This window comes from Brachyhypopomus gauderio, chromosome 9, assembly GCF_052324685.1.
Source record: "Brachyhypopomus gauderio isolate BG-103 chromosome 9, BGAUD_0.2, whole genome shotgun sequence".
Classification (NCBI taxonomy): Eukaryota; Metazoa; Chordata; class Actinopteri; order Gymnotiformes; family Hypopomidae; genus Brachyhypopomus; species Brachyhypopomus gauderio.
In genome coordinates this window covers 16474561-16499504 of record NC_135219.1, presented here as the reverse complement: position 1 = coordinate 16499504, position 24944 = coordinate 16474561, and the positions used below count along the sequence as shown (strand labels likewise).

Here is a 24944-nt window from a genome sequence, read left to right as displayed (position 1 = left end):
TCAGTATTTCAGCTTCAGATTTGTTGTGTTAATGTTAATTTTAACATTTTGTGTTAATGTCAATTTTTTGCTTCACATTTTTGATACATTTGTCATTGGACACACACACATGTATGTGTATACTCAAACGTGTGTGTATGTGTGTATATGTGTGTGTGTGTATGTGTGTGTGTGTGTGTAAACATATGCTGCTTGACTAATCAATAACAAAGTAGTTGTTTACTGCGACCCTGCCTGTTAATTACAGGTTTGTAGTTAAAGGTTTATATGGATATAATTACAGATGTGTAATTAAAGAGACCACAATGTGAAGCCCAGGTTATTTAGCCTTAATTAACATTTTGTACACAGAGAAAGGAGAATGATGCTATAAATATTTAGCATGCTCTGTTGAATCTTTGCTGATGGGCAGGTTAGATGACAAAAGAGTGATGGGGGGGGGAGCAGGGGTGGCAAACGTAACACTTGTGACGGAGTGTTTTTTCAATAGCCCTGAAATAAATGCTATGGTTTTGTTTTGGTCCGTATCCAGTTAATCAGGAATGAGATTGGGTCCGGATAGGATTACGTTCGGGTCCGGATCCGGACTGCGGTCCGCCAGTTGAGTACCCCTGTAATAGAATGTACTTTATAAATGGTGTGGTCTTACATTTATTTAATGGAGTCTTGAATTTATTTATTATTGATTTATTTTTTTTAATCTAAAAAATCTGTTCTAAAAATGCAATATGTTGTACTGTGATACATACTTTCATGATTAGATTAGAAAAGCCTTAATATTTGTTCGTATAGAATTTTCTTTAACCTAATAACTAGTATGTCGCACCATAAAAAACGACCTAATTTCAGCTTATGTCACAATCTAAAAGCCCTGTTAAAATATATAAGAAAATTTTCTGTAAATACATTCAGATGTTTTCATCAACATATTTGTAGCTTTACATTCATGACTGAAATTATGTCATTTTGAAATTATTTGTTTTGGAACGTAATTTGAAAATTCTGCTGAATGTATGATACATAGACTTACATTTGCTGCATTTCAAATATGAAACATGAGATACTTGAAGCTTTCTGTCAAGACACTCTGTGGAAGAGAATCAAAGAGGCAGGTCAATATGCAGAGCTGAGACAAATACAGTATCTATCTCATTACAGCTTGTCTTACCATGATCAAATATATCTAATACTGCAGGTAAAACATGATGCTAGTGAACAAACCACATACCACAAAGCACTTTGGCAGTGCCTGCATCAGGTAGTGTAAAAAACTGTGCCTTCCACAATTAGCTCAAATGTATAAAAGCTTGATAAACCGAACCTTTAAATACTTGAGACTCCCGCAGTATTAGAACATCAGTACATATCTGGACGCAGTGATCTGCACTGTTTAGGCACTGAGTTGAGGGCATCGTGTCTACAGCACTGGGAATGATTGCACTAGCAGGACTGTCTGCAGAAATGTTGGAAATGACAGAACCTCTATGCAGAGATGGCTGCCTGCTCGTGTTGGGTGGGAGGGGAAAGCGTCCCGTGCACATGTGATACTCTTACGTGCCTCTGGTGCGAACATCTGCTAGGTCACAAAGGTATGAGTCACACCATGAGCATGTTTCTGGATGCCCATGTGTGGCAATTGAGGGACTTTTCAAACTTTCTGTCTCCCCAGAATGGTGGTTCCATCATGTAATAGCAGAGAGACATGCAGTAATGGGAGCTGGCTACAACACTGAGAGGAAAATGAGCAAAATGAGCATCCAAATTTGTTTATCTCATTTTTGGATTTCTTTACTTTCTGATCTAATATAGCCGTTGCTTCTGGCCCTGGATTTGGTTGGACCATTCAGGCATCACCACACCCGTGTTCTGCCATGATCTACTGACTTTGGGCTTGCTGTTTGTCACTTCTGGTGAAAACACAAGATTAATTATAGAACACTAATAACGAGTGTAATGAGTACACACTAGGACATTATATATACTAAGGAAAAAAAGCTGAATAAAGGCAGGTGATGTATGTTACACACTTCATTACACTTCAAATGATTTTTCATTTTCAGTTTCAATTAAAATTTTTCTAACACCTGAAAAATTTATATATATATATATATATATGCTCTCTCTCTCCTCTCTCTGTGTGTTTGCAAGTTTACTTTTAATTACTATTATGTTTATGATGTCTCTAGACTTCTTTCTTTGTACAGCAAGATGACTCACAAATGTCAGAATGCTCATACTGCACTCTTAACCCTAATTAGTTGACTTTACTAGAAAATTACCTTAAATTACTTAAGTTTTTGCACAAAGAGAAACTAAAGAAGTTAAGTTGTATTAGCATAGACTCTTAAGTGGATGCAATGGACAAATCAAGTTTTCTTTAGTGATATTTACTCATGATCACATTCAATTATAACAATATTTGTGGCGTGAGAGATAGCAAACAGATCCATTGCAACACAACAAGGCTTTTTTATTCAAATTGCCTCAGTAACCTACTCACGCAAGAGATCCACGATCACGCAGAACAGACGTTATACACGAAACATGAGGGAATGGCAATAACACGACAACACTACACAAACATGGCATGAAATAATTCACACAGTACAACTACATAAACTGATGAAGGGAAACTTAAACCAACGCACATAATCAAGTACACCATCAATCAACATAGATGCATAGACATCACATTAACAGAGATCAATACCGGAGTCGCAGGGACTCATGGGAAGTAGCGCCATCCCCCATTGGACCGACGCTTCAATATAAAAGTATATAACATTAATAGTTAAAATTAGCCATAAACTCCGAACCGTCAGAACACATATTTCAACGCTACAGTTATAGTTAAACTATGATCTGACAGGAACGCCAGACATGTTCTAACGCTATATGAACCGATAAGAATATAATAGCGTTAACTAAATAAGTTACATGCACTGAAAGCTGACAATGTTGCAAATACTCATTTGAAGAAACACTGATTTCAAAACTCATGCATTTGGGCTGCAGCGGGGTGATAACGAAAGGTTCTTCAAACAATATTCACAATCAGAACAACTCTTCATGCGCACGATTCAAACAAGGCCCCACCCCTACCAATCATAAACTTAACATATGGAGTTATCTTTACTTAACATGATCATTGCAATGCCTATTTCAGCTCATTAATGATAACAACTAGTTTTATTTAGTAATGGCAATAATTTTTTACAAAACATGAAAATAATTAATGATTACAAAAATAATTTATTAAAACCAAATTCGGGTTTACAGTGTGGTGCTTAATTTTCTAAATCTGCAGAAATGTTAATAAAAACACTTTAAAACAGTGTTTATGCTTTTTGGTATATGATTATAAAGCAAATGTTTTGGAGCACCATGCAGCAGATGAGACAATCCAATAAAGATGCTTTTTTTCACATTAGCATGCTTAAATAATCATAACTATCACATATGTTCACGTGTGTCCCTAGAGTTAAGCCTATAAATTTTAATCTTTGGGCTACATTTGATATGTGCCATTACTACTTAGTTGCTATGGCTCGAACTTCCTTCCCTTTTGTTCTTTCTTTCTTTCTTTCTTTCTTTATTTATTTCTTTCTTTCTTTCTTTCTTTTCTTTTAACAGTCAAGGTGCCCCAGAGTTTACCTCTCCAAGTGTATTAATTGGACAGCTCTCAGTATAGTATGTCCTCTGCACTATCACATGCCAGTACCACCAGTGCCAGTACTTATCTGGGAGGAAAATGGACACCTCCAATGTAGCCTTCCACTGTATGTATGCCTTCTGGTTACTGGGCAGAGTGGGGGAACAATACTTCAGTGATACAGGTAGCATTAGGGGCTGAAATGGGCAACCACTGCACAACTCCAAAGACCAAAGCTTATTCATTCATTTCCTGGTACTCCTATGTCTTAAACCTGAATATCAGATGTAGGACATGTAACTGCAATATTAACTTTTCATTGAATGTACCTACAGTGAGTTGGTTTTATAAACCCAGTCAAATCATTCCTGACCATTTGTAGTCTTGAGACAAGAGTGCCATCCTGAACAAAGTCTGGAGGAACTCCAGTTTAACATGTGTTAAGTGCCTTCATTGTCCTCAAGTGCTTGTGCAGTGAGGTCAGTCCAAAAACAGTCCAAAAGTTTCTCACAATGGCTGCCTGTCTTGCCACTTCTGGGGTAGGTTTCGGGTTTTGTCACTTCTTCCTAATGGTACTGGTGCAATATTTCTTTGAAATTATCTAAGAAATGTTATTTTACATTGCCTGAAATAATGATAATATGTTTTAGGGAGTAAATGTGATATGGCTCTGATGATGTTTTGCAACATATGACAGGTATTTAAAACCATTTAAAGTATATAACTTAGCCTGCTCATTCATTACATTTACTAAGAAAATTGTAATCAAAGATGTTGACATTGACATCATGACATTGCATTGTCATGAAATGCATAGTATCATTAAAACATTGGTGCCAATATTGCATATGTGAAGCTAGGCTATAGAAGACTGACACCACTTTTACATTTGGACTCCTGGGCAAATTGATGTTAACAGAAGAAGTTATCCTGTAATGTTCCCAGGGCCATATAACGATAACTGCTTGCTCCCACTAACTGGATAGTTTGCACAGATACATTTGTTATTTGCACATGCAGCAGTGTATCAGTGAGAATTTTTAGCTTTTTTGCACCTTGTACTGATTTAGATTTGAGGTTATGTCTCTTGTTTCTTATTTTGTAAATTATTAGTGAGATTTCACTTTAATTCTTAAAGATTCATGGTTCATTAATGGTTTATTATTAAGTTCTTGGGAACTTTATTGTTTGTAAATGTGTGATTTAAAATTATTAATATTATTTCTCAGATTTGACTTGTAAACTTGTGTATCATAAAATAATTATAACAAATACCTGAGTAATAGCCCTACTTACAAACGACATATCCCTTCTCTGTGCTCTGTATTAAATCTCTTAAAATGATGATCCGTAACTGTGACTTTAGTCGGAGACATATCGGCATAGTGTTATGCATCTTACGAGTGACAGTACAAAGCATTGTGCTATGGTACTGGGTAGGTCTGATATTGACAGCTATCATTAGGATTGATTTCATTTGCTAAGCTGTAACTCGTTCCATTCTATTTATTTATGTAGCTTTACATCTCTTTGAATTTATGTTCATGGGGTGACCAGGAACTATAAACTCTATCCTAGATTACTGTATAATAAAACAATCATAATTTCAAAATGTAAATGCCTGGCTGCTAATTTTTGGTTACAGGTAATACAATTATGTATATATATATATATATATATATATATATATATATATATATATATATATATATATATATATATATACAGTAAGGTACAGTAGAACTCCGGACAATGATAATTAGTTCTGGAAGAAGTGTCGAAAAGCGATGCTGTCGAGTTCCGAATCTATTTTCCCCATAAGAAATAACTGAAAACGGATTTATCCATTCTCAACCATCAAGTTGAATTCCAATGCTAAGTCCGTCACACAAATGCCTTTTTCATACTTCTCTATGATTGCCTTTTTCAACTCTATTGTTGTTCTTAACATTTTCCTCTTCTGCTTTTTTGCTATGTCTTTCTTGGGACTTGTGTTTTTTGTGTAAAACAGTACAAAAAACAACAAAAATACAGCAAAAGCTTGGAGCACAGCCTCAAAATGGTTTCTAACCCATTGAAAAACAACTCCGACTAACGCCAACTAACGGCATGTGACCGAAACACAAACTGTATTTTGTTTACAAAAGTCAAGTGTCGGATTCGGTTTTGTTCGGTCTCTGAGACAAACTTTTTTCGAAATTTTGCGTCAAACTCCGAATATGTCGAGTACTGAGGCAGTTGAGTTCCGGGGTTCTACTGTGTTTGGCATAATATATTGCCAAAGCTGTCCACTTTATGTGAAAACTATGTACCAAGAACTACATCAACTTGTCACTGAGCTGGAAAATATTTAAAATTTTATATATATATATATATATATATATATATATATATATATATATATATATATATATATATATATATATATATATATAATTTTAAATATATAGGTTATTTAAATTATAAATTTTAAAATATATTTAAATTATAAATTTTAAAATATAAATTTTAAATAGGTTATTTTGGGGGTAACCTATGGTTTTGTATGTGTTTTTACTTGTGCTGTGACGGACTGGCGTCCTGTCCAGGGTGGGTTCCTGCCTTGTGCCATGTGTTGCTGGGATAGGCTCTGGCCTCCCATGACCCTGAACTGGATAAAGACAAATGAAGAATGAATGTATTTTTACTGCATCCTCTTCAGGTTATTCAATATATCATTGCTATTTGGTATCCATAAACTCTCTAAAGTCATGCCTCTCATACAGCATGCCAGTGACATCTTAATGTTGTCAGAGGCCCATTAATATAGTGACAGTCTCAAGGTTGGCAGGTTTGTGCCAGCTGATCCAGCAGAGTCATTGAGTACATGAGGCTGTTGTCTGTCATTTAACCTCTTATTGTGTCTAGTGACTCTCTAAACAGGGAGCAAAAGCTTCAGTTATCTACAGGACTGTGACAGATTCTGAGATCACCTTCCATGTAATCCAACAAATGTGTTGTGATTTGAAATTGATTATTGTTCTTTGTGATATGTTTCTGTAATTGGACTGTAATCCAACAAGCTGATTTATTTTTTATGAAATTAATGCAAATTATGTTTACTGTTATTTACTTATTTTGTAAATGAATATTAAGATTATTAATTTACAGTAGTTAACGGTTATTAGTTTCACTGATTTCACTGATCTTTATATTACATTTCAAAATGCATAGTTATAATCTAATGATTGCCTGCCTAAAGTTGGAATTTATAACTGACTTAAATGATTCCAAAATAGCAGTAATGCATGTATGTTATTTACGCAATAATACACGAGAGGGAGTGCTATAACATGTAATACTGGCACTGCTGTGCTGCGGCCGTAGATCAGCACAGCAGTGCCAGTATTATACGTTATAGCACGAACCTCGAGTGTATTATTGCAATTATACCACAGTTCAATTATCGCTGTTTATTGAAAGATTTTGAGTTAAAGAGGACGAGAAAATACGACCTGTTTGGTTAAAAATACTCCGCCAGTTAAAATAGTTCCATTCCATGGCTCGCTACTAAACTTACACGACACTGGAACAGCCTTACCGAATAAATATTATAGTGGTAAATATACACAAAAACAACTGTTGATAAAGTTGTATTTATTAAAAATAAAGTACAACAATTATTGACCATCCATGGCTGGAGGTTCGTTCAGGTATCTGTTCAGTCCAGCTCTTGCTATATAACTCTCCCTTCATGTTTCTGACGGATCCATAAAAACCTCGTAAAAGCTGATTCATTTCATTTTTGTTGATAATACTAAAATCGACTGCAATGTTGTTGCTCTTTAACCAGGATGTAAATACATTAAGAGCCCAGGACGTTTGTTTTACGGTATTAACTTCGTTTCTCTGCATTTCCAGCTCATCCAAATCATTGGAGGAATGAGGCTGGTCATTTATAGCTTCATCCTCCAGTTTCAGATCGAAACAAATGCTTTCGAAGCCAATAGATTTATGAACTCCCTGTAATTCATTTTGATACTTTTGATGCTTGTTTGTAGTTGCGCTGTTTGGCTTGTAAATGCTGCTTCATTGCTAGGTTACCTGTATGTGGCGGAGTAATACATGGAGAACTTCGGTTACAGTGCTATAACGTGTAATATTGGCACTCCTAGATCGCATCTCAGCCAATCATATTGTAGGGTCGGAACTAACTGTGGTATAATAAACAGTAATTTAGCACTATAATCCTCTGAATGCATGAGTTTGCATATTCCGTTTAGTAAAATTATTTCTACTTTGCTTTATTTTTCTTTCATTTTCTAAAGCAATTGGAGTACAGGTAAAACTATTTATAATTGATTGCTTTTTAAATAGTCCAATGCAATGTCTTATTCTAAGTTTCTTCAAGAAATATTTTCAGGTAAAATATTTTTTGTGTGTTTGCAGTTTTTTCAAACCATTCAAAACTATTTTTCAAAGAGGTAATTATGATGGTACATTTCAAATTTGGATGAATGCTAAGATCTAATTGTAAACAAATTGCCATTGTATCTAAAATATACTTGAAATTACTGTATTCATTTTACTATGAGGCAACAGATCAAACATTTTCACTTTGTTATGCAACCAGAAATTAGAATTAAAGGAGAGGCAGTTCTGAAAAGTTTTTAGACTTCAGAGTGAACAGATTTTGGCAAGTGAGGGATTTTCTCTGGGTTTGTTGTATACACCTTATGGAGAAGTCAGGGTACTTGATGAAGCAAAGTCAGTGACTCTGACCATTCATTCATTCTTTTGGGCATTTTCTGTTGATTTTCAAGTTTATGGTTTTATGAATTATAGATAATACATGCATTTAGCTTGAAACTGGAGCATTTGTTCATATATTCTGTATGTGTTGTTGCTTTCATAATATTTGTGATTTGTGAACTATTTTCTGTTGAATAATTGTTGAAGATGACACAATAATTGTACGATGAGATGACAAAATGGTTATAGAGCTACAGGTCATATGTCTGTGTACTGTAAAACAGAGTGATTTCATGCATTTTCAACATACACTGGAAACTACACTGGCAAGCATCAGCATTTATTACTAAACAGTAATACTAATGATTGCCTACCATGTAATTTTAAGAGGAAGTGACCAGTAGATTTTCACATAGGAAACAGGGAGTATGTTACTTTGCTCCTTTGAAAATTTTGTACGTGTTAACATAGTAGTTGAAGATTGAGAATTAGCTTCAGAGAAAGATATGACAAAAGATCATTATCATGATCTTTGTTACAAACACTTAAATATTTTGACAACAAAAAGTGTAATGTTGATGAGGACATTTGGATGATTTGATTTCTCATTAAGAAAGTTTGTTAGTGATGTAATGTTTCATGAAACCCCATATTTAAGATCTTGTACAAAGAAAAAGCTTTTCTTCTACAATCCTTAGGGTTCGTTGAAGAACCACTCTTAGTTTTTGGAAGGTATTCAAATGCTTTACTGGCACAGAGGAGAAGTGTAAATTTATTCAGACACTTATTCAGAAAGCCGTGCTATGTTTCATGTGAAATGTGAGAATTATTTGGACTGAAGTTTAATGTTTACTTCCTTATATAGGTTGTTTACATATATATTGTTATTGTTTATGTAATTTCATATATTGAAATATACATTGACATTTTTTTCTTACAATATGTCATTTCTATTATCTATGTTAACATCTTCCAGTTGATAACTAATTAATTAAAGTGAAATTATATTTACCTTAAGTATTAGATCATAAATCAGCATAAAAATGAAATTCCAAGAGAACTTGTAATGAATTGTGATGGATTTTATATCATTTGACATCGATACTGGGGATCATAGCTATACTTTTGGAGTCCAAGACTTGTACATCAAAAATAACATTACAGGTTGATTTGTAGCGAATATTTATGTTTATCATATAATTTTTGTTTCATATAGAAAATATAGTTTTATTTGTTTGGTGTAGGCCATGTTTCATGAAATGCCAGCACTGCAGAATAAGCACACTTAACACCCAGTGCATGGTTCAGGGGGCATTGTTCAGGCCTGCTGGCACTGTTACCTTTCTTTTTATTCTTCTAAGTTATCACATTCTTTTTTCCCTATTTTAGGAACCTGTAGGTTAGCTGGGGGTAGACTGTACGGTAGGTCTAAAAGGGCATCGTTTTTCCTTCTTTAATTATTCACTCTGCCTGCACTGTATACATAATTTTTGTCATTTTTGAAAACATCTTTTTCATGTCATCTTTGGTACAGAGTTACTAATTTACAGTTAAGATTCAAAATCATAATTTAAGTCTAAAAGCTATAGAGTTCAGTTGCTTCACTGTTTGAAAACACTTTTTTAAACCTGTTTAGATGTCTGACCAGGAGTATTAGCCTGAGTTCTGTGAATGAACAGATTTGTTGTGAATTAATTCACCAAAAGGTTGATTTCTGCTGCTCAGTCCTTGAATTTATATGTGTGGTAAACAAATATGTTGCCCCTTCACTGTGAAGTACAGTTCATCCATTTGTGAAATCATTTTTCACTGTTACATTTTTACCTGTTTTGTCGTCACCTCAGTAGTTTTTATGGATATTAATTAACAGATTATATAACCCAGGCTAGCCAGAATCCTGTTGACAAGGTTCTTCATTGAAAGGTTTCACTAAGTTTCCTCCATATCAATAATCATATTTCTTACCTTTATTTATGGCAAACAATCATTTATTTGTAAATAATTAATACTATATTTTCCACATAAAGAAACTTTCAAAAAATTGATTGCAACCTAGTCAGCTAAGTAATCAAAGCTAACTTTTAATAGTCGGTTTGTTCCATGACAGTCATGGAGCTGGTAAAATGTTTTTCTTTAAAGCACAAATGCCTTTTGACTTAGTTCATTGTACATTCCATATAATCAAAAAATTGGCAAATTGTGCTTTCATCTCTGTATGTTTCACAAACCTACTAATTGAATTTATTATTTAGTATTGAAAATACATAATTTAATTAAACTGCCGATGCGGTGGAGATGAGCTACAGTATATGAAACTATTAAGTGTAATAAAGCAGTAAATAAAGTAGAATATTGAAACAGAAATACTGTTGGGAAGGGGTAATCATCTGTCTGATAGATCTGTGATGAGTGTGGACAGCTTCTAGAGTGACAGAAAATTGCAAAACTAATTATGGGTGTCTTTTGAAGTCTCTTGTGAACAGCCAGCATGTTGGTTTAAGCCAGCCAATTGTATTTTTATTTTATGCTACCCCCAGTGCAATACAGAATATAAAAAGACAACCCCTTCTGTAACATTAACTTACAGTAAATATTTATGCTGGACTGCTAAACAATGCAAATATGTAAAAATACGTAAATATGCGTCCTATTTAGCTAACACTTCTGGTCAAATAATATTCTTCTGAACTATTAGTATGCAGTGTAGTGACTTTTGATAGTTTCATAATAGTTTGAATTCATGTTTATGATTTTGTAGTTATACATAATTAATAAATCATGCTTGAAACTATTTGTCTACCATGCATGAGACATATGAATAAGTGGGGGATACACATCGATGTGTGTAAGCTGACTGATGAGGGATGTCAAACACAAAACAAGTATGAGGGACATTGCTAAGTTAAAGGTTATGTTTGGGAATAAAAGACGTCAAGTGTGAAGCCCTGTGGAATGAACAAGTGGAATTATTTGACGTCCAGTTGGTGGATTCCACAGTGAATTTACCACATAGTTATGCCACAATTAAACTGTCACTTTTAAATAAATTCTATATATTAAATGAGCTCATTGCTTCTTTCTAAAAAAATTAATAAGTAAGAATTTGTCACATGGCAACTTCAAGAAAAATTCTCTCGTTCAAGATTTGAGTGAATTGTTCTTTTGAGACAACATTAGTCAGTGTACCAAACTGTAATGATGCAAATGGTATCAAAAAGAGCATTTAATCAGAATTAAAACTGAATGAATGAAATTTTTATTTCAAAACTTTCAAGAAACTCTAGGTCGCTTTACAATAAACACGTGCCAGTTTTAATTAGTTGTTTTATTAGCATTACCAGAACATTATTTCATTTCTATTTCTACTTGTTTTGTGTTTGATTCAAATGAAAAGTAAGTATAGAGACCACATGTTTTCTTTGGTTAGTTTTCTTTTGTCTGAGGAAACTGAACAATCTCTAAAAAATAAATTCACTTGAGCAAAAAGTGTGTATTCATTGGAGGATATTGTATGTGCTGATCTGTCTCCGTTATTCCAGAAAATATAAATTCACTGCATTCATGGGGGCATCACCACTGTATGTATATATGTATGTTGGTCAAAAAAAGAAAACAAAACGATTTCCTATTATTTCAAGTTATCACCACCCCAGGAGTTGTGTGTGAGTTGTGACTGACACATTTCTGCCTGGGTGTGGACAGTAGGAATAAAAATGATTGGACACATCAGAACCAACCCGGACTGTTGTTGACTACACTCCAAATGTCCCAGGGAGACCCCTACCTCCTCTCACCCATGTCACACTGCATTCATTCATTTATGTGTCCATCCACCTCTCCATTCTTCCTTCATCCATACATTAAGATGCAAACATATGTAAGTCTACTACAGTCATTTTGACCTGGGAGCACATACTTCATTCTCAGAGGAGTCTTCTTGTGCAAATCGTGTGCAAACAAATCTTGCAAAGTGTAATGATGAGTGATTCCAAGGCAAATGCAATGAAGAGCAAGATTTATTAGGGGCAAATCTAAAAGAAAAGTCTAGTCAAAAGTCCTGGGTCACAGAAGCAGTGTGCACAGTCAGAGACAGCACAATAAAACCGAATGAAAGCAAAACTTCCCAGTTGCACCAATGTGGTCTAAACACAATACTCTTTTAATTAGGATTTGAATGAGAAATGAAAAGTGACAGGTGAATTGTGACACGAGGGGTAGGCAGGATGCCGAGATGAGCGTATACATTCAATAGCGATTTTACTCAATACAAAACAGCAGCACATTTAGCGCTAGCATTAACAAGCCACAGATGAACGCACACACACAGAACCACACCCAAAGGAAACACATATATGGACGTAAATGAATGCAGACCACACATACACACACTCAAGAGGAGGCATCAGGGGCTTTACTGTGATAGTGCCATATAATAAAATAGTATTAAAAAGTATAAGACTTATGAGAGACTTCTTTTATATAAAGGGAATGTGTGTCTATTTATATCAACAAGACTGCAATCGTATAATGGTCTCTTGATTGCTGTTATGTCCTTGTTTAAGTGCTGTTAATTATAATAATATAAAGGCAGTGAAATCCTGATGACTTAAAAGTTACTTGAAAAATAAGTGCACAGTGAAGGTCAGAACCCCCAATTAATGCTTTAAATAGTGAGGCCAAGTGGAGAGTCTAGAAAACAACAGCAAACAATTCAGAGTCTTGAACAGCTCATTACTGGCTATGCTGCCAATTACTGCCAATTACACTGAACTGATGTCTGAGGAAAATGTGTAGTATCAGTGAAGGCAGTATAATATTATGTGGCAAGTCTAAGCAAAATGCAGCAACATGAAATCATGCTTAAAAAATCATGGTCTTTATATCAGGCTACCTGTTTGATGTTGAGGCTGCTTTTAGACAGGTTAATTTCCACTCTTGAACGTCTTGGCGAGAATTAGACCCGTGTTCTTTAGATTCCCAGCCTAGTATGTGGTCTGTGCTAACTAAATATGCTTCTGATGTTTCATTCTTAACAAGCAATTTTCTGAACAGTTCACTTGTGAACAAGAGTTAACAAGCCATACACTTGTGATAAGAAACATGAAAGATTTCCAAAATTCTTATCCACTACTGTTCATGCTAAAAATGTCTTTACAATAAGGTTGCATTAATACAGTTTAATTACCCGTCTACTTGTTCAATAGACATTTAATACTTAAATGTGGCTGCACCCCACTTTTACCTTCAGTGTAATGTTCCAAACTTTATCATCATCATTAGGAAACTTTAATTCATAATGTATTACAGCAATTTTAAACTAAAAAAGTATTACAATGTTTTCCTATGATAGAAACAATGCGATGGAAACAATATTTTATTATGAACTCTGGTTTACATTTCAAACCTTGTGGTGTGAATCTTCAAAAAGAACGATTCACTTTTAATGTACTTAATTAGTAATTAATCATTTAATTACTATCATAATTAGTCATTTTTCTCAGTTCTGGTAAAAGCTGCTCCTTTATGTGGTTGTGGATATATAAACATATGCATCTACACAATCGTTATTTAAAAAGCACAGTTTATTACCTGCAACATCCTTCTCTGCTCAGAAAAACTAACTTAAAGATCTGGAATGACTTTTATGAAGTAGCGTCCACTTCCGAGTTGTTAGTTTTAGCTAGAGTTAACCTACAGGCGTGTTAGTTTTAGCTAGAGTTAACCTACAGGTATGACGATGTATGATGCCTCGTTTGTTGGGTGTTTCCCCTGTCAAACGAGGGCTTGAGAACCTCAGATGCTGAGTGTGTGTTTTTGGAGGTCACAGTAAGTTTATTTGGCCCACCCTCCTAGATCTACATCTGGAAACTAGAAAAAAACTGAATACTAATTACACAGCATTGCAAATACTGCATAACCTCACCAAGAAGGGACCCGAATCTCAAAGGACCATGAAATTAAACCATAAGTGTTTGCTCTATATTGAAGAGCATACATCTGTTCCTTGTGATTATCTGCAGTTTCTTCAGCAATCTTGGGATGTTTGTCATCGTAGATCTTATATGTCACTACAGATTTCTTGACACGACCTTATATGCATAATCCTTTAACACTGCAAGAAATCTGTCTTGTGAAAAAAATGTCTCATTTATATAATGATGCTATGAAACATATATTAAAAGCATCAGATGTATGATGGAAATGAAATTAGTTTGTAAAACTCCGTTAGTGGCAGAATTACAAGTACCTCTAGGTTTATTAATACATCTTTTTTTCAATCTTATTTATTATGGTTATACATGCATGTAATGCAACCTTATTTTTTTATAAAGTCAGAAGACATTCTATATTGATACTGTCTTCAGATTATAAACTCATATCAGATCATAAATAAAAAGCAATTCAGTCTAGTTTGCATGTAACCCCCCCCAAAAGAAAAATAAACATATAAAAGCTGACTCTAAATTTTTTTTTCTAACACTAAAGCAGTGTGAGGATTTATTAAGTATTCTCACTCCCTGTCATCATGTTTCCCAGTAGCATTGAAATCATCAATGATTTCAAATGTCACTTGTCAGTCATATCTCACGTCACCTCAGGCCCACGTGTGCCCACACATGATAAGGACTACCCAGCCTAACTCCTACTGGTTCAGCCCGCGCTCCCACCGGACTTCCACGCCTGGCATTCTCAGTGAGCCCAATGTCCTACAAGCAGGGTGATGTGGTTCAACACTGTGGCTCTTACTGTTGTGTTCTGTATCTGTTATGTTTCACATAATGTCTTGCTTACAAGAGACATCACAAAAGAGTTGAATGTGTTTTCAATTTTAATTAAATGTCAACAATTTTTCTGAGATAATCACAAAATAATTGTTCCTAGATTTTTGCCCAAAACAGTATTTTCAATTTACTTTTAACCTTGTTGATCTCAGCCTAAATGGATTTATGGAAAGCCAGGTAGAGAAATAATATGGCTTTATTCAGATTCCAAGACTACCAGTAGCAGTGACAACACTGAGTATCCTGTAGGCTACTGCATACTTTCACGAGCTACTGGCACAGAACCGTTACTACAGCAGTCACAATACTTTACAAGGCTTTACACCTTACATGTTTGCTAAAGCCCTGCTATAAGAAACATGCTGCATTGTGATTATTTAAATGTGTTTTGTAGTACACAAATTAATTATGTAGTTTTAATTTTGCTGAGTGCATTTTCTGGTCTTAGCTTGGTCTTATTCAACAGAAAAAAATGAAAATATAATAATAAGTTCTTTAAATTTGACATTTTTTGTGATAAGATTTGGACAGGGCATAGAAAGCTCCACAGGGAATGGATAACTTCGTAGAATATACTGATAGAGCATTTTTATCATATATCCTAAATTTAAAATAATGTGTTACTTCTGGGCTACTCTGGTATGTAGTCATACCAGCAGGAATGACAGCAACGCTGTCTTACTGTTCTGTGCCATTGTACTACACCCTGTAGCACTGACAGTGAAAACCTGCAGTATATTGAAATGTAGCACTCTTTCTGTCTCTCTAGGGCTCTCTCTCTCTCTCTGTCTTTCTCTCTCTCACTGTCTGTAGTAAAATGTCTGGTAAAAGGGTATTTTGTCACTGTCTAGAAGTTGGCTCTAACCTGGCATCTCTTTTATTCACTTTTTCTACCTTAAATCAAGGAAGGATCTTGAATTTCATGTCTAAGCAATATTTTTTTGAAAAGATGCACTGTCTCTTTGATTTTTTTTGCCTTTTGTTTTCTAATAATTACATTTTTTAATTTGAAATCTCATGTTTTAGGAACAAAGTTGACTTTCAAGTAACCCTATTTTTTTAAGTGGCCCATAGGCGGAATTTCATAAGTATTTGACTCAGAAGGGATTAGCTCTCAGGATGGTCCCTTGGAGATCAACTTTGTTGAAAACTGCATTTTTTAATTTGTAGAGAACTGCACTTGTAATATGTGCGTACTGCACATCAGTGCCTGGCTGAAACAGACCTACATGCATTTAGGCTGAAAATTCATTAGTTTGTTCATTTGGCAGACTAGCTTACTTAAACTGTAATAACCTTTAACTGTTTCACTTAGTTCATATTTGTTGCTAAAGGGAAATTGCACCAGTAAATGTCATCAGTATATGTGTAAAATATGTTCACGTGAAGATTAACATTATCTTTACAAGCAAAAGCCATACTGCATAGATGCAGAGAGCACTAACATCACTGAGTCCAGAGATGATTGTGCTGTGTTTTGAGCTGTGAGTGAGATATCTTCTAGAGAGAAACAAGACATCACTGATATGCTTAACTGATCAGTGCCACACGAGGTAGTGGCAAGCACAATTTGTGCTTGCTGACTATATTTTATAGTTCAAAATCTGCCCCCAGGAAAACAACGTATTCCTTGTTTGGACATTCCAATGGCTCTCATGTCAATGTGACATCCTGTGTCATGGTTATTCTGTTCTGAATAGGATACATTTGGGTACCTTTGTGCCCCCCCCCCCCCCCCCCCCCCCCCCCACCATTAGAAAAAGACATGGGACAAAACAGAAATGTTGAGACAAAACAAATTTAAAAGCATTTCTAGGTCAAGAGGAATGCACAGATAGTGTTGCTCAGATGTTATAATGCAAAACAACATGTTTGACTGTATGATTATACTGAAGGATGTATAATCTACAACACAATACAATACATATTTGTGGATTTACCTTGCACTTTATCTTGAGTCTGGAAATAACAGGTCACCTTGTATTTAGGGTCATCATACATCAGACGTTAAACCACAGAGATATCCAATGTCTCAATCAAACAAGTGCACCCACATCTATTCACATGTAGAGGTTATTCGGAAATCTGTTACATGGGAGAACTTTGTTACAGGTGATATAATGGGTTTCTTCCTTCAGTACGCAGGATGAGAACAGTATGACAGTTACGGAATTACTGGTGAAATTTCCCTTTATATTCTTCAGGAGTTTGCCATTACTGTAGTAATATATCTCTCTGTTTTTTGTTTGTTTGTTTGCTTGTTTGTTTTTTACATACAGTACTAATTTTTTGATGCAAAATTAAACCTTCTTGTTCAAAGAGATTTATCTACATGCTTCTATAGACTAATTACTTCTGCATATACTGAAATATTCACATTATGTATGTAACAATTCACTGTGTCTGTTCATGTGCAGAAACTAACAATCTTACACCAGTGATTACAATAATTACTACAATATTATTTAAATGGGCAAGTCCAGCAATTTGGCCATTTTTAACTGTAATTTGGTGTCAGATTTAAAGTACCATTTAATACCATGTGAAAATGTCCAAGTGTGGGTCATTGACCAATGAGAGAGTGGGATCCCCAGGGAGGTAAGATGGGGTGTTTTTTTGACTGCATTAACCCCAGACCCAAGCCCCCTAATAACTGTAACTGTTCCTTTCAGGGATCCAGTTTCGTGTCCCTACTGCCTGCGCAGCCGAACGAACACAGGAACAAGCCCCAGGTAAACCTACGTTGTTACGATCCACAGGTGTACAACACCTGTCGTTACTAATCCAGAGTAAATCCTTCCTCCCATTATCCACCTCAGGTAATCCACCTGAGGTAATTCTATCATCATCAATCCCAGGTATACTCTCCTTGTCATTGTCAATCTCATGTATATTTTCCTTGTCATTTTCAACTCCAGATTGATCCCTTGTGCCATTGTTTTGTGCCATGCCCATGTTTCAATTTCAGTCTTGTAAAATGTGTAGACTACAGAAATAAAATGCTACTGACCATGCATTCAGTGAACATACTGGACATTTAAATCTAAAGAGCAGAGAATCAACTGCACAATGCTTGTTTTTTATTTGTACTTGCATGCTGAGAGCATGAAAAATCTAATGCCGAGTTCACACTAGACAATTACTTACAATGTTCTACTTACCAACAGGTTTTGGAGGTCACCGAGAAAAACCTGCATTGGCCAAATTAGTGTTTGCTGTAGGCTCGAAAATCAGCTCTCGATCGCTATGAGTAAATTGTTCAAAGACGGAGTCTGAGAGTATCACTGATCACTCGCAGAGCATGCTAAATATCTAGACCTGTCGTTGTGTCCAAAACCTGTAAAAATGACCAGGATATGGTTTGCGTGAAAATCCCAGTAGATCAGCAGTTTCTGAAATACTCAGACCAGCCCGTCTGGTACCACCAAACATGCCACATTTAATCTATGCTGATTTCAAACCATCATGCTGCTACAGTCTGCTAAATAATGGATGATGGTTGGAGATGGTTGTAACATCTCTTTAAAAAGTGTTACTAACCATTTAATGACAGCTAAACATCTTTTTCCACCAGACTGCTTTTTCTAGCATGCTAAGACAGTGATACACTAATAGGGGTCCTGCACACACACACTAAAATCTGCATCAGACGAGGTGAGACAGGGAGCTTTGTCACCGCAAAACACTCTGCGCGCCACGTGACATTGAGCAGATACTGCAAGAAATAACAAAACCACAGAGGACAATGATCAAGACAGCTGCCCAGTGTGGTCTGTCACAGTAGGCAAAATGTGTTCAGTGCACAGCGCGGACTGCTTACTAGACCGAGGCCGCAGGTCTGCACTTCTGAATGACTCATAATGAGGCAGGTCTACCAAGTATCTGACAGGTGCAGATAAACAGTGATTGTTATTGGTTGTTAGTGTATGTCTCATCTGTTTTTTTTTAATCTGTGCTTTGCAGAGGTGTCAATTCCAGGTTCAGAAAGTAAAAGTCCTCACCAGGATTTTGCTCAGGCTTCCTGGATTGTGTTGATTCCACTAATTATACCTGGATTGCACTAATTAGAAAATCTAGCAAGCTTGAGCAAAATCCTGGTGAGGACTTTTACTTTCTGAACCTGGAATTGACACCTCTGGTGCTTTGTATGTACAGGCAGGGACAAATGGTAGAAAATGAACCAACTGACTCTTTATGCATATGTATTCAGTTGCTGCTGCTGCTAGATGTTGAACTGTTGGAGTATTTGGGTCACAAATAATTGATTTAGATGCAGATGTTGTGGCGTGGTAAGTAAGGCAACTTTGTATAAAAAGATAAGAGCTCGAACACAAATATTCTGTGAGTTACATGGACTCAAACGGAATATGTTACAGCTGTCCCCAGCCTGTGGCAGGAGTGTTCAGTTCAAGGTAAAGCCGGGTGTGTGGGAAAATATAGGGATGGCACCCCTGGCTTGTTTATGAGCCACTACCAGAAAGCTGTCTGTGATGTGTCTGCCCAGATAGGCTATCCAAGAATGTGTCGACGCAGGCTTTGTGAGGTGTTTAATTCCATTATGCAACGTGAAATATGGAAAAACATACAAAAATGCAAATTGATAGAAGTCAGCCAACAAACCAGTCCAGGTTTGTTCACACAGCACATAATAAGACATGATGAGCTATTGTGGAAATGCAAATGAGATGTAAGGAGGGAAGACATTGAAACCACTGGCAAGTTCCAGCACTTTCCATATTCGATTTCTTCTTAATTTAGAAAAAATAACCCAAGGCTTGATCATATCTGCGCATGAGAAAGGTTTGACTGTTCATTTTCAGCTGAATGCTAAAATGACGATAATACAATTTTACTAGAACCTTTTCTTGCTTTGGGGGTTGGAGGTGTTTTCTTTATTTGTTTGTTTTGATTTAGTTGTGGCCGACAGATTGACATAGAAGAGAAATACCTCACTAAAGGTTCATTGAACTGGATGAGGATTGCATGTACATAATTCAGAGGGTATCAGAGGGTAACATATTTAGAGAAAATGTCCTTTAGCCATCTAGCTATAGGAAAGTTTTAGTCAAAATCACATTTACACATCAGTTTTACATTTACGTTTTACCTTTGCATGCCCTTTTGTTGTTTATTATTCTTATTTCTAACCGTGCTAGCATATATAGCCCCTGCAAAATATTATGTTAATGCTCAAATCTTTACATCATTCAATCAATCAAAATTTATTGATATAGCGCAGCTTTACAAGTGTCCGAGTCCAAGCCCCTAGCAAGCCAAGGGCGACAGTGGCAAGGGAAAACTCCCTAAGGGCATGAGGAAGAAACCTTGAGAGGAACCAAGACTCGGGGGGGGGGGGGGGGGGGGGGGGGGGGGGGGGGGGGGCATCCTCCTCTGGCTGACACCGTTCACCATAACAACAATTAGAGAGATACATAAACATAGTATTCTCTATGTAATTCTTACTCAGTCCCAAACTTCTTGATGGTTGGTAATGTTAATGTTAGTCCAGGGCCGTGGAGATACAGCCATAGCAGGGGAGAATTCAGGGTGGTGAGGGTGGTGGTAATGTAATGCAGGCTTGCTTAAGGCACAGTGAGACTTGCTGTTATCTATACAAATTAACAAAACTTTACTACATAACAGAAAGTTGTAACATAATGGAGGCAGCCATCTTGGACAACCAGAGTCATAAACCAAATGAATGGGAAGGTTGCTTTAGACAAATTTATAAACTCATTGTCCATGCTGTTCCTTAGCATAGTGATGTTATTTGCTTCATGGAGATGATGAACTTCCAGTAATAATTATTATGGCTTGTATGATAAAACTGCAAAAGCAGACAGAAGCAAAATTTTGACAGTTTTGGCATGTATTAGAGAACCATCTGTATAAGAGCTAACAATTTTCATAAAATGTGATTTTGGCTGAACTGTTCCTTTAATCTAATTCATAAAAAATGAGGATTATTATGATGCCTGGCTGTAATCACAGGTTATAGTCACAACTGGGCTATGGGGTCTTAAATGTGCACATAGGATTAAGACGATACATGAGATGTACAGTTGCTGATTATACATTTAAAGCTAGAAGATTATTGGTGATCGTTTTATCAAATTACCATCTAAGGCTGTGTCAGTGGAAGCAATTTCGCTATGTTCTGAAAAGTAATTAAGTTTCTTGATGCTGTGGAGTTTTCTTTATGCCAGCAAATTATGCTAGCCTCTGGCAAGACTCTAAAAAAAAGGGTTTAATGGAATGCTTCAAACAGCTTGTGTGGTAGATATGACAGAGCTATCTCCATTTAGCATATAATATTGCCATTTGAGCTAGCTTCTTTAGGTAACAGTGTGATTTCAATTGCTCAGATTTTTAAATCTGAGTTACTCTTTTTGAGGTTTCAGAACAAGAAATAACATATACATTCTTCAATTGTACGTTTGTAGGAGGATATGCATGTCATCGTATTGTCATCGTATGTCATCGTAAACCCCAAAGTTTGTATTTTAGAATACAGTTCAGTGTGATCTGGAACCAATGATAATGTATTCTTAGACTCTAGACCCTTCAAAACTCTGAAGTGCTGGTTTCTGTGGGAAGATGAAATCTCCATCAGTCAGGAAACACCACGGTTAAGTGCTGCAGGATTACAGCTGGACCTCTGTGTAGTTTTGATAATGGTCCAGCTGAAATTCTGGACCTCGATCAGGCACCGGACATCTCCACCACTCCTTTAAGAATGAACATCAGTGCTTATTCTTATTGATTTCATATGACTTATTGACAGCACCGTTTATTCTTACTGTCATGTGACACCGTGTGATTCATATGCTACATATAGTTGGTGCAGTCAGTGCTTTATTTGTTCTGATCGAGCAGCTCATTTGAGGTCAGATGGGTAGAAACCCTCATGTAATGATAAATATCAGTAACAAAGTCCCACTGGGCTTTATTTCATTCCCTAAATCTGTTAATCATATTGTTTCCATGCTAAACTCTCAATCTACTGTGTAGTTGCTCCTACTCTGTGAGCTGGTCCACTCACTTTTAACACTGAGCACAAGTATCCATTGGGAAATTGGCCCTGAACAGTCCTGTAGTATTTAATGTAGCATTTCAGCATATTTCATTACATAAACAGAGAGAATCATTATTTTGGTGTGGAGTAAAATTCTGTGTAGACTCAGTAGACATGCAGTATTGAAACTGCTCTCATGATTTTAACAGAGTTCACAATGTCAGTGCACCCTCTTTCTACGCTTCTCCCTGAAATACACAACAGACTGCAAAATGTTGGCATTTAATAATTCCAAAACAAAGTCACCTGCAAAGAAGAGAGGAGAGAGGAGGACATGAGGCCATGGTGTTGGATGGGTTGGACACACAAGCAACCTGAGATCACACAAAGCATGGTTCAAAGATGTGTTGCACCAGTCTTTAAACTGTTCTTTCAACTGTAATTTTGGGTCAGCCTCAATTTTTTGTGCCTTTTGTCATGGTGTGCTCGCTTGTCAGTGCTCTGTTTATATAGCATCTTGAATTTTGTGCCTTGAACACCGTTTGTATTATAAAGTATAAATGAATTGTAGCCAATGAGATTGTAATAGTTTTGTTCATAAGCATTTCAGCAATTTAGCCTAAACACAAAAAATAGAAATGAGTGTATTATCTGTAGTGTTAACCAATTGTGTGTGTGTGTGTGTGTGTGTGTGTGTGTTTGTGTGTTTGTGTGTGTGTGTGTTACACAAGTTACTTCTTTATTTGCTTCTATTTTAAGCTCTGCGATGAATCATCCTTTCTCTCCTTGCTCACTCTTTCTCTCCCCCTCGGTTTTCTTCTGCTCTATTCTGTGTCTCACCCCCAGGTGTCTCCCACACGTTTGCTTGTATTTCTATTTGCATTCTTTGTCAGACATGTGGATCATTCGAAATGTGCTCATATGCATATAGACCTCTCAGTGAGCAGATTATTAGAGTTCTGTTACAAATCCTTTTTTTTCCTGCACTTGTCTTTTGTGGATGCACTGCGAGGTTTTCCGCTTTTCCTTCCAATTTCATTCTGTGACTTGGTTTGCCCCACTGGAAACATTAGACTTAAATGATCTACAGTTAACCCAGAGATAGTTGACTGTGCATGAAAAGGTCTGAGAGGAAACACATACATCAAATCTGTATATTAAAAACTTCCAATTGTACCAATTCTTTGAAGCTTTCCTCTGAAGTCAGCTTGTCTCTCATTAAAACTTATTTCACTGTAGGCACCATCTGTGTGGATTACCATCATGTTCTCATTTACACTTGAAAGGGACTATACTTCCCTGCAAACCTCAACTACAGAGGAGACGCGCTGTTAAGACGCAGCGCAGAATGCTGTTTGTGTCACGGGCTGGGAAGGTGCCTTCTCACACTGCGGAGTTTGTCCTCATCAAAACTTCCTGATCATATCTTCTTCTTGACCCTGCAATTGCATGGCTTTTGGTTCTGTGTCCTCCCCTTGCCCAGAAACGGCGGTGACGTACACCCCCGGCTACAAGAAGACGCCCCCTCCTGTTCCGCCCCGCAGTACCACCAAACCGCTGATCTCCGTGACGGCGCAGAGCAGCACCGAGTCCACGCAGGACGCCTACCACGAGGGCCGCCTGCCCCGCGGCGGCCTTTGGACCACCGACAGCCTGGGACGGGCCATCTACGACTCCACCGACAGCCTGGACAGCGCCAAAGCTGTGACGCTGGCTACGGAGGGCAGGCGTCTGGCGCCGGCGGGCAGCCACACGTCCGTGCAGACCTGCGACAAGGCCGTTCTCGTGTCCAAAGCGGAGGAATACCTCAAGAGCCCACGCTCCTCCATCGGGATACAGGTAATCCCGTTCTATCTGTGTGTATTTATAGACCACATGCTAACAGGCTTGGGCCAAATGTCTTCGTCAAATGTACGGGGCCCAGTGTGCGTGGGTAGCCCGGCGGGGGCAGCGGCGTACTGGGCTGGGAGTGAATCACCCGCCTAGCGGGAGCCCGGCACGAGGTCGGGAGCTGAAGAGGGAGGCATGCAGCCTCGGAGGGGAGGGGAGGAGTGGCCTGGTGACCCCAACTCAGACTGAACCATGAGGATTAACGACGCTAGCAGGCTTTACCCCAGCCAAGCCCTCTCCCCCTGAGACAATACCAGCTGCTCCACAGCCCACCGTAGTGGCAGGGCTCACATTGAACAGAAGGACTGGACATTATTGGGGGTGGAGGGGTGTTAGCAGAGTAGTTAGTATCAGTGGTGATTTACAATAGATTTAATGGAGGATATTTGACTGCTTTCTTTACATGTTAATAGCTTTTCTTGACCAAATATCCTCTTTTTGCTATGTGCAAGATGACTTTGTGTCTTTTTATTGGATATAAATGATGAGACTGGCCAGAACTGGCCTGTGTGATCAAGGGTTCTCTGTTTCTCTGTGCACAGATCCAGCAGAAGTGACCAAAATCATAGTCCACAATCTTCAGGCATACACCTCCTATCACTGCCATTGCCATGTTCGTCTCTCATTGGTATGGTGCTTTTCACAGTGATGTTTTGTGTTTCATACTGAGCGCAGCTGTAGTTGGTACTACTAATTTAATTTGGAAGTGTTTTTTTTAATGAATAAATGATTTACAGTGTATTTACACTGCTTGAATCATACTAGCAATGAAGAAACTGTAATAAAATCTTACAGCAAGAAATCAACACAAATTAGCCCAAACTATATTTCTCATAACAGCAATCAAGTTAGTGATGTCATCTTAAAGATTGCA

The 24944-nt window shown here is 37.0% G+C and overlaps 1 protein-coding gene and 1 long non-coding RNA gene across 2 annotated transcripts in view; one reads left to right on the top strand and one right to left on the bottom strand.

Annotated features, from left to right (window-relative positions):
- dlgap2b (discs, large (Drosophila) homolog-associated protein 2b) overlaps window positions 1-24747 on the top strand; it is a 127920-nt gene extending 103173 nt beyond the window's left edge. Inside the window, exons 7-9 of the mRNA XM_077017648.1 lie at window positions 17838-17897; window positions 23664-24019; window positions 24613-24747. Coding sequence (XP_076873763.1) covers window positions 17838-17897; window positions 23664-24019; window positions 24613-24627 — 431 coding nt within the window. The 3' untranslated portion in view covers window positions 24628-24747. The remainder of the gene's footprint in view (window positions 1-17837; window positions 17898-23663; window positions 24020-24612) is intronic.
- On the bottom strand, window positions 516-18461 carry LOC143523277 (uncharacterized). The gene is made up of 3 exons (XR_013133273.1): window positions 18327-18461; window positions 1031-1087; window positions 516-611 (listed from the first exon to the last, which is right to left on the bottom strand). It is a non-coding gene; the product is annotated as an uncharacterized LOC143523277 (long non-coding RNA).
- Window positions 24748-24944: the final 197 nt, after the last annotated feature.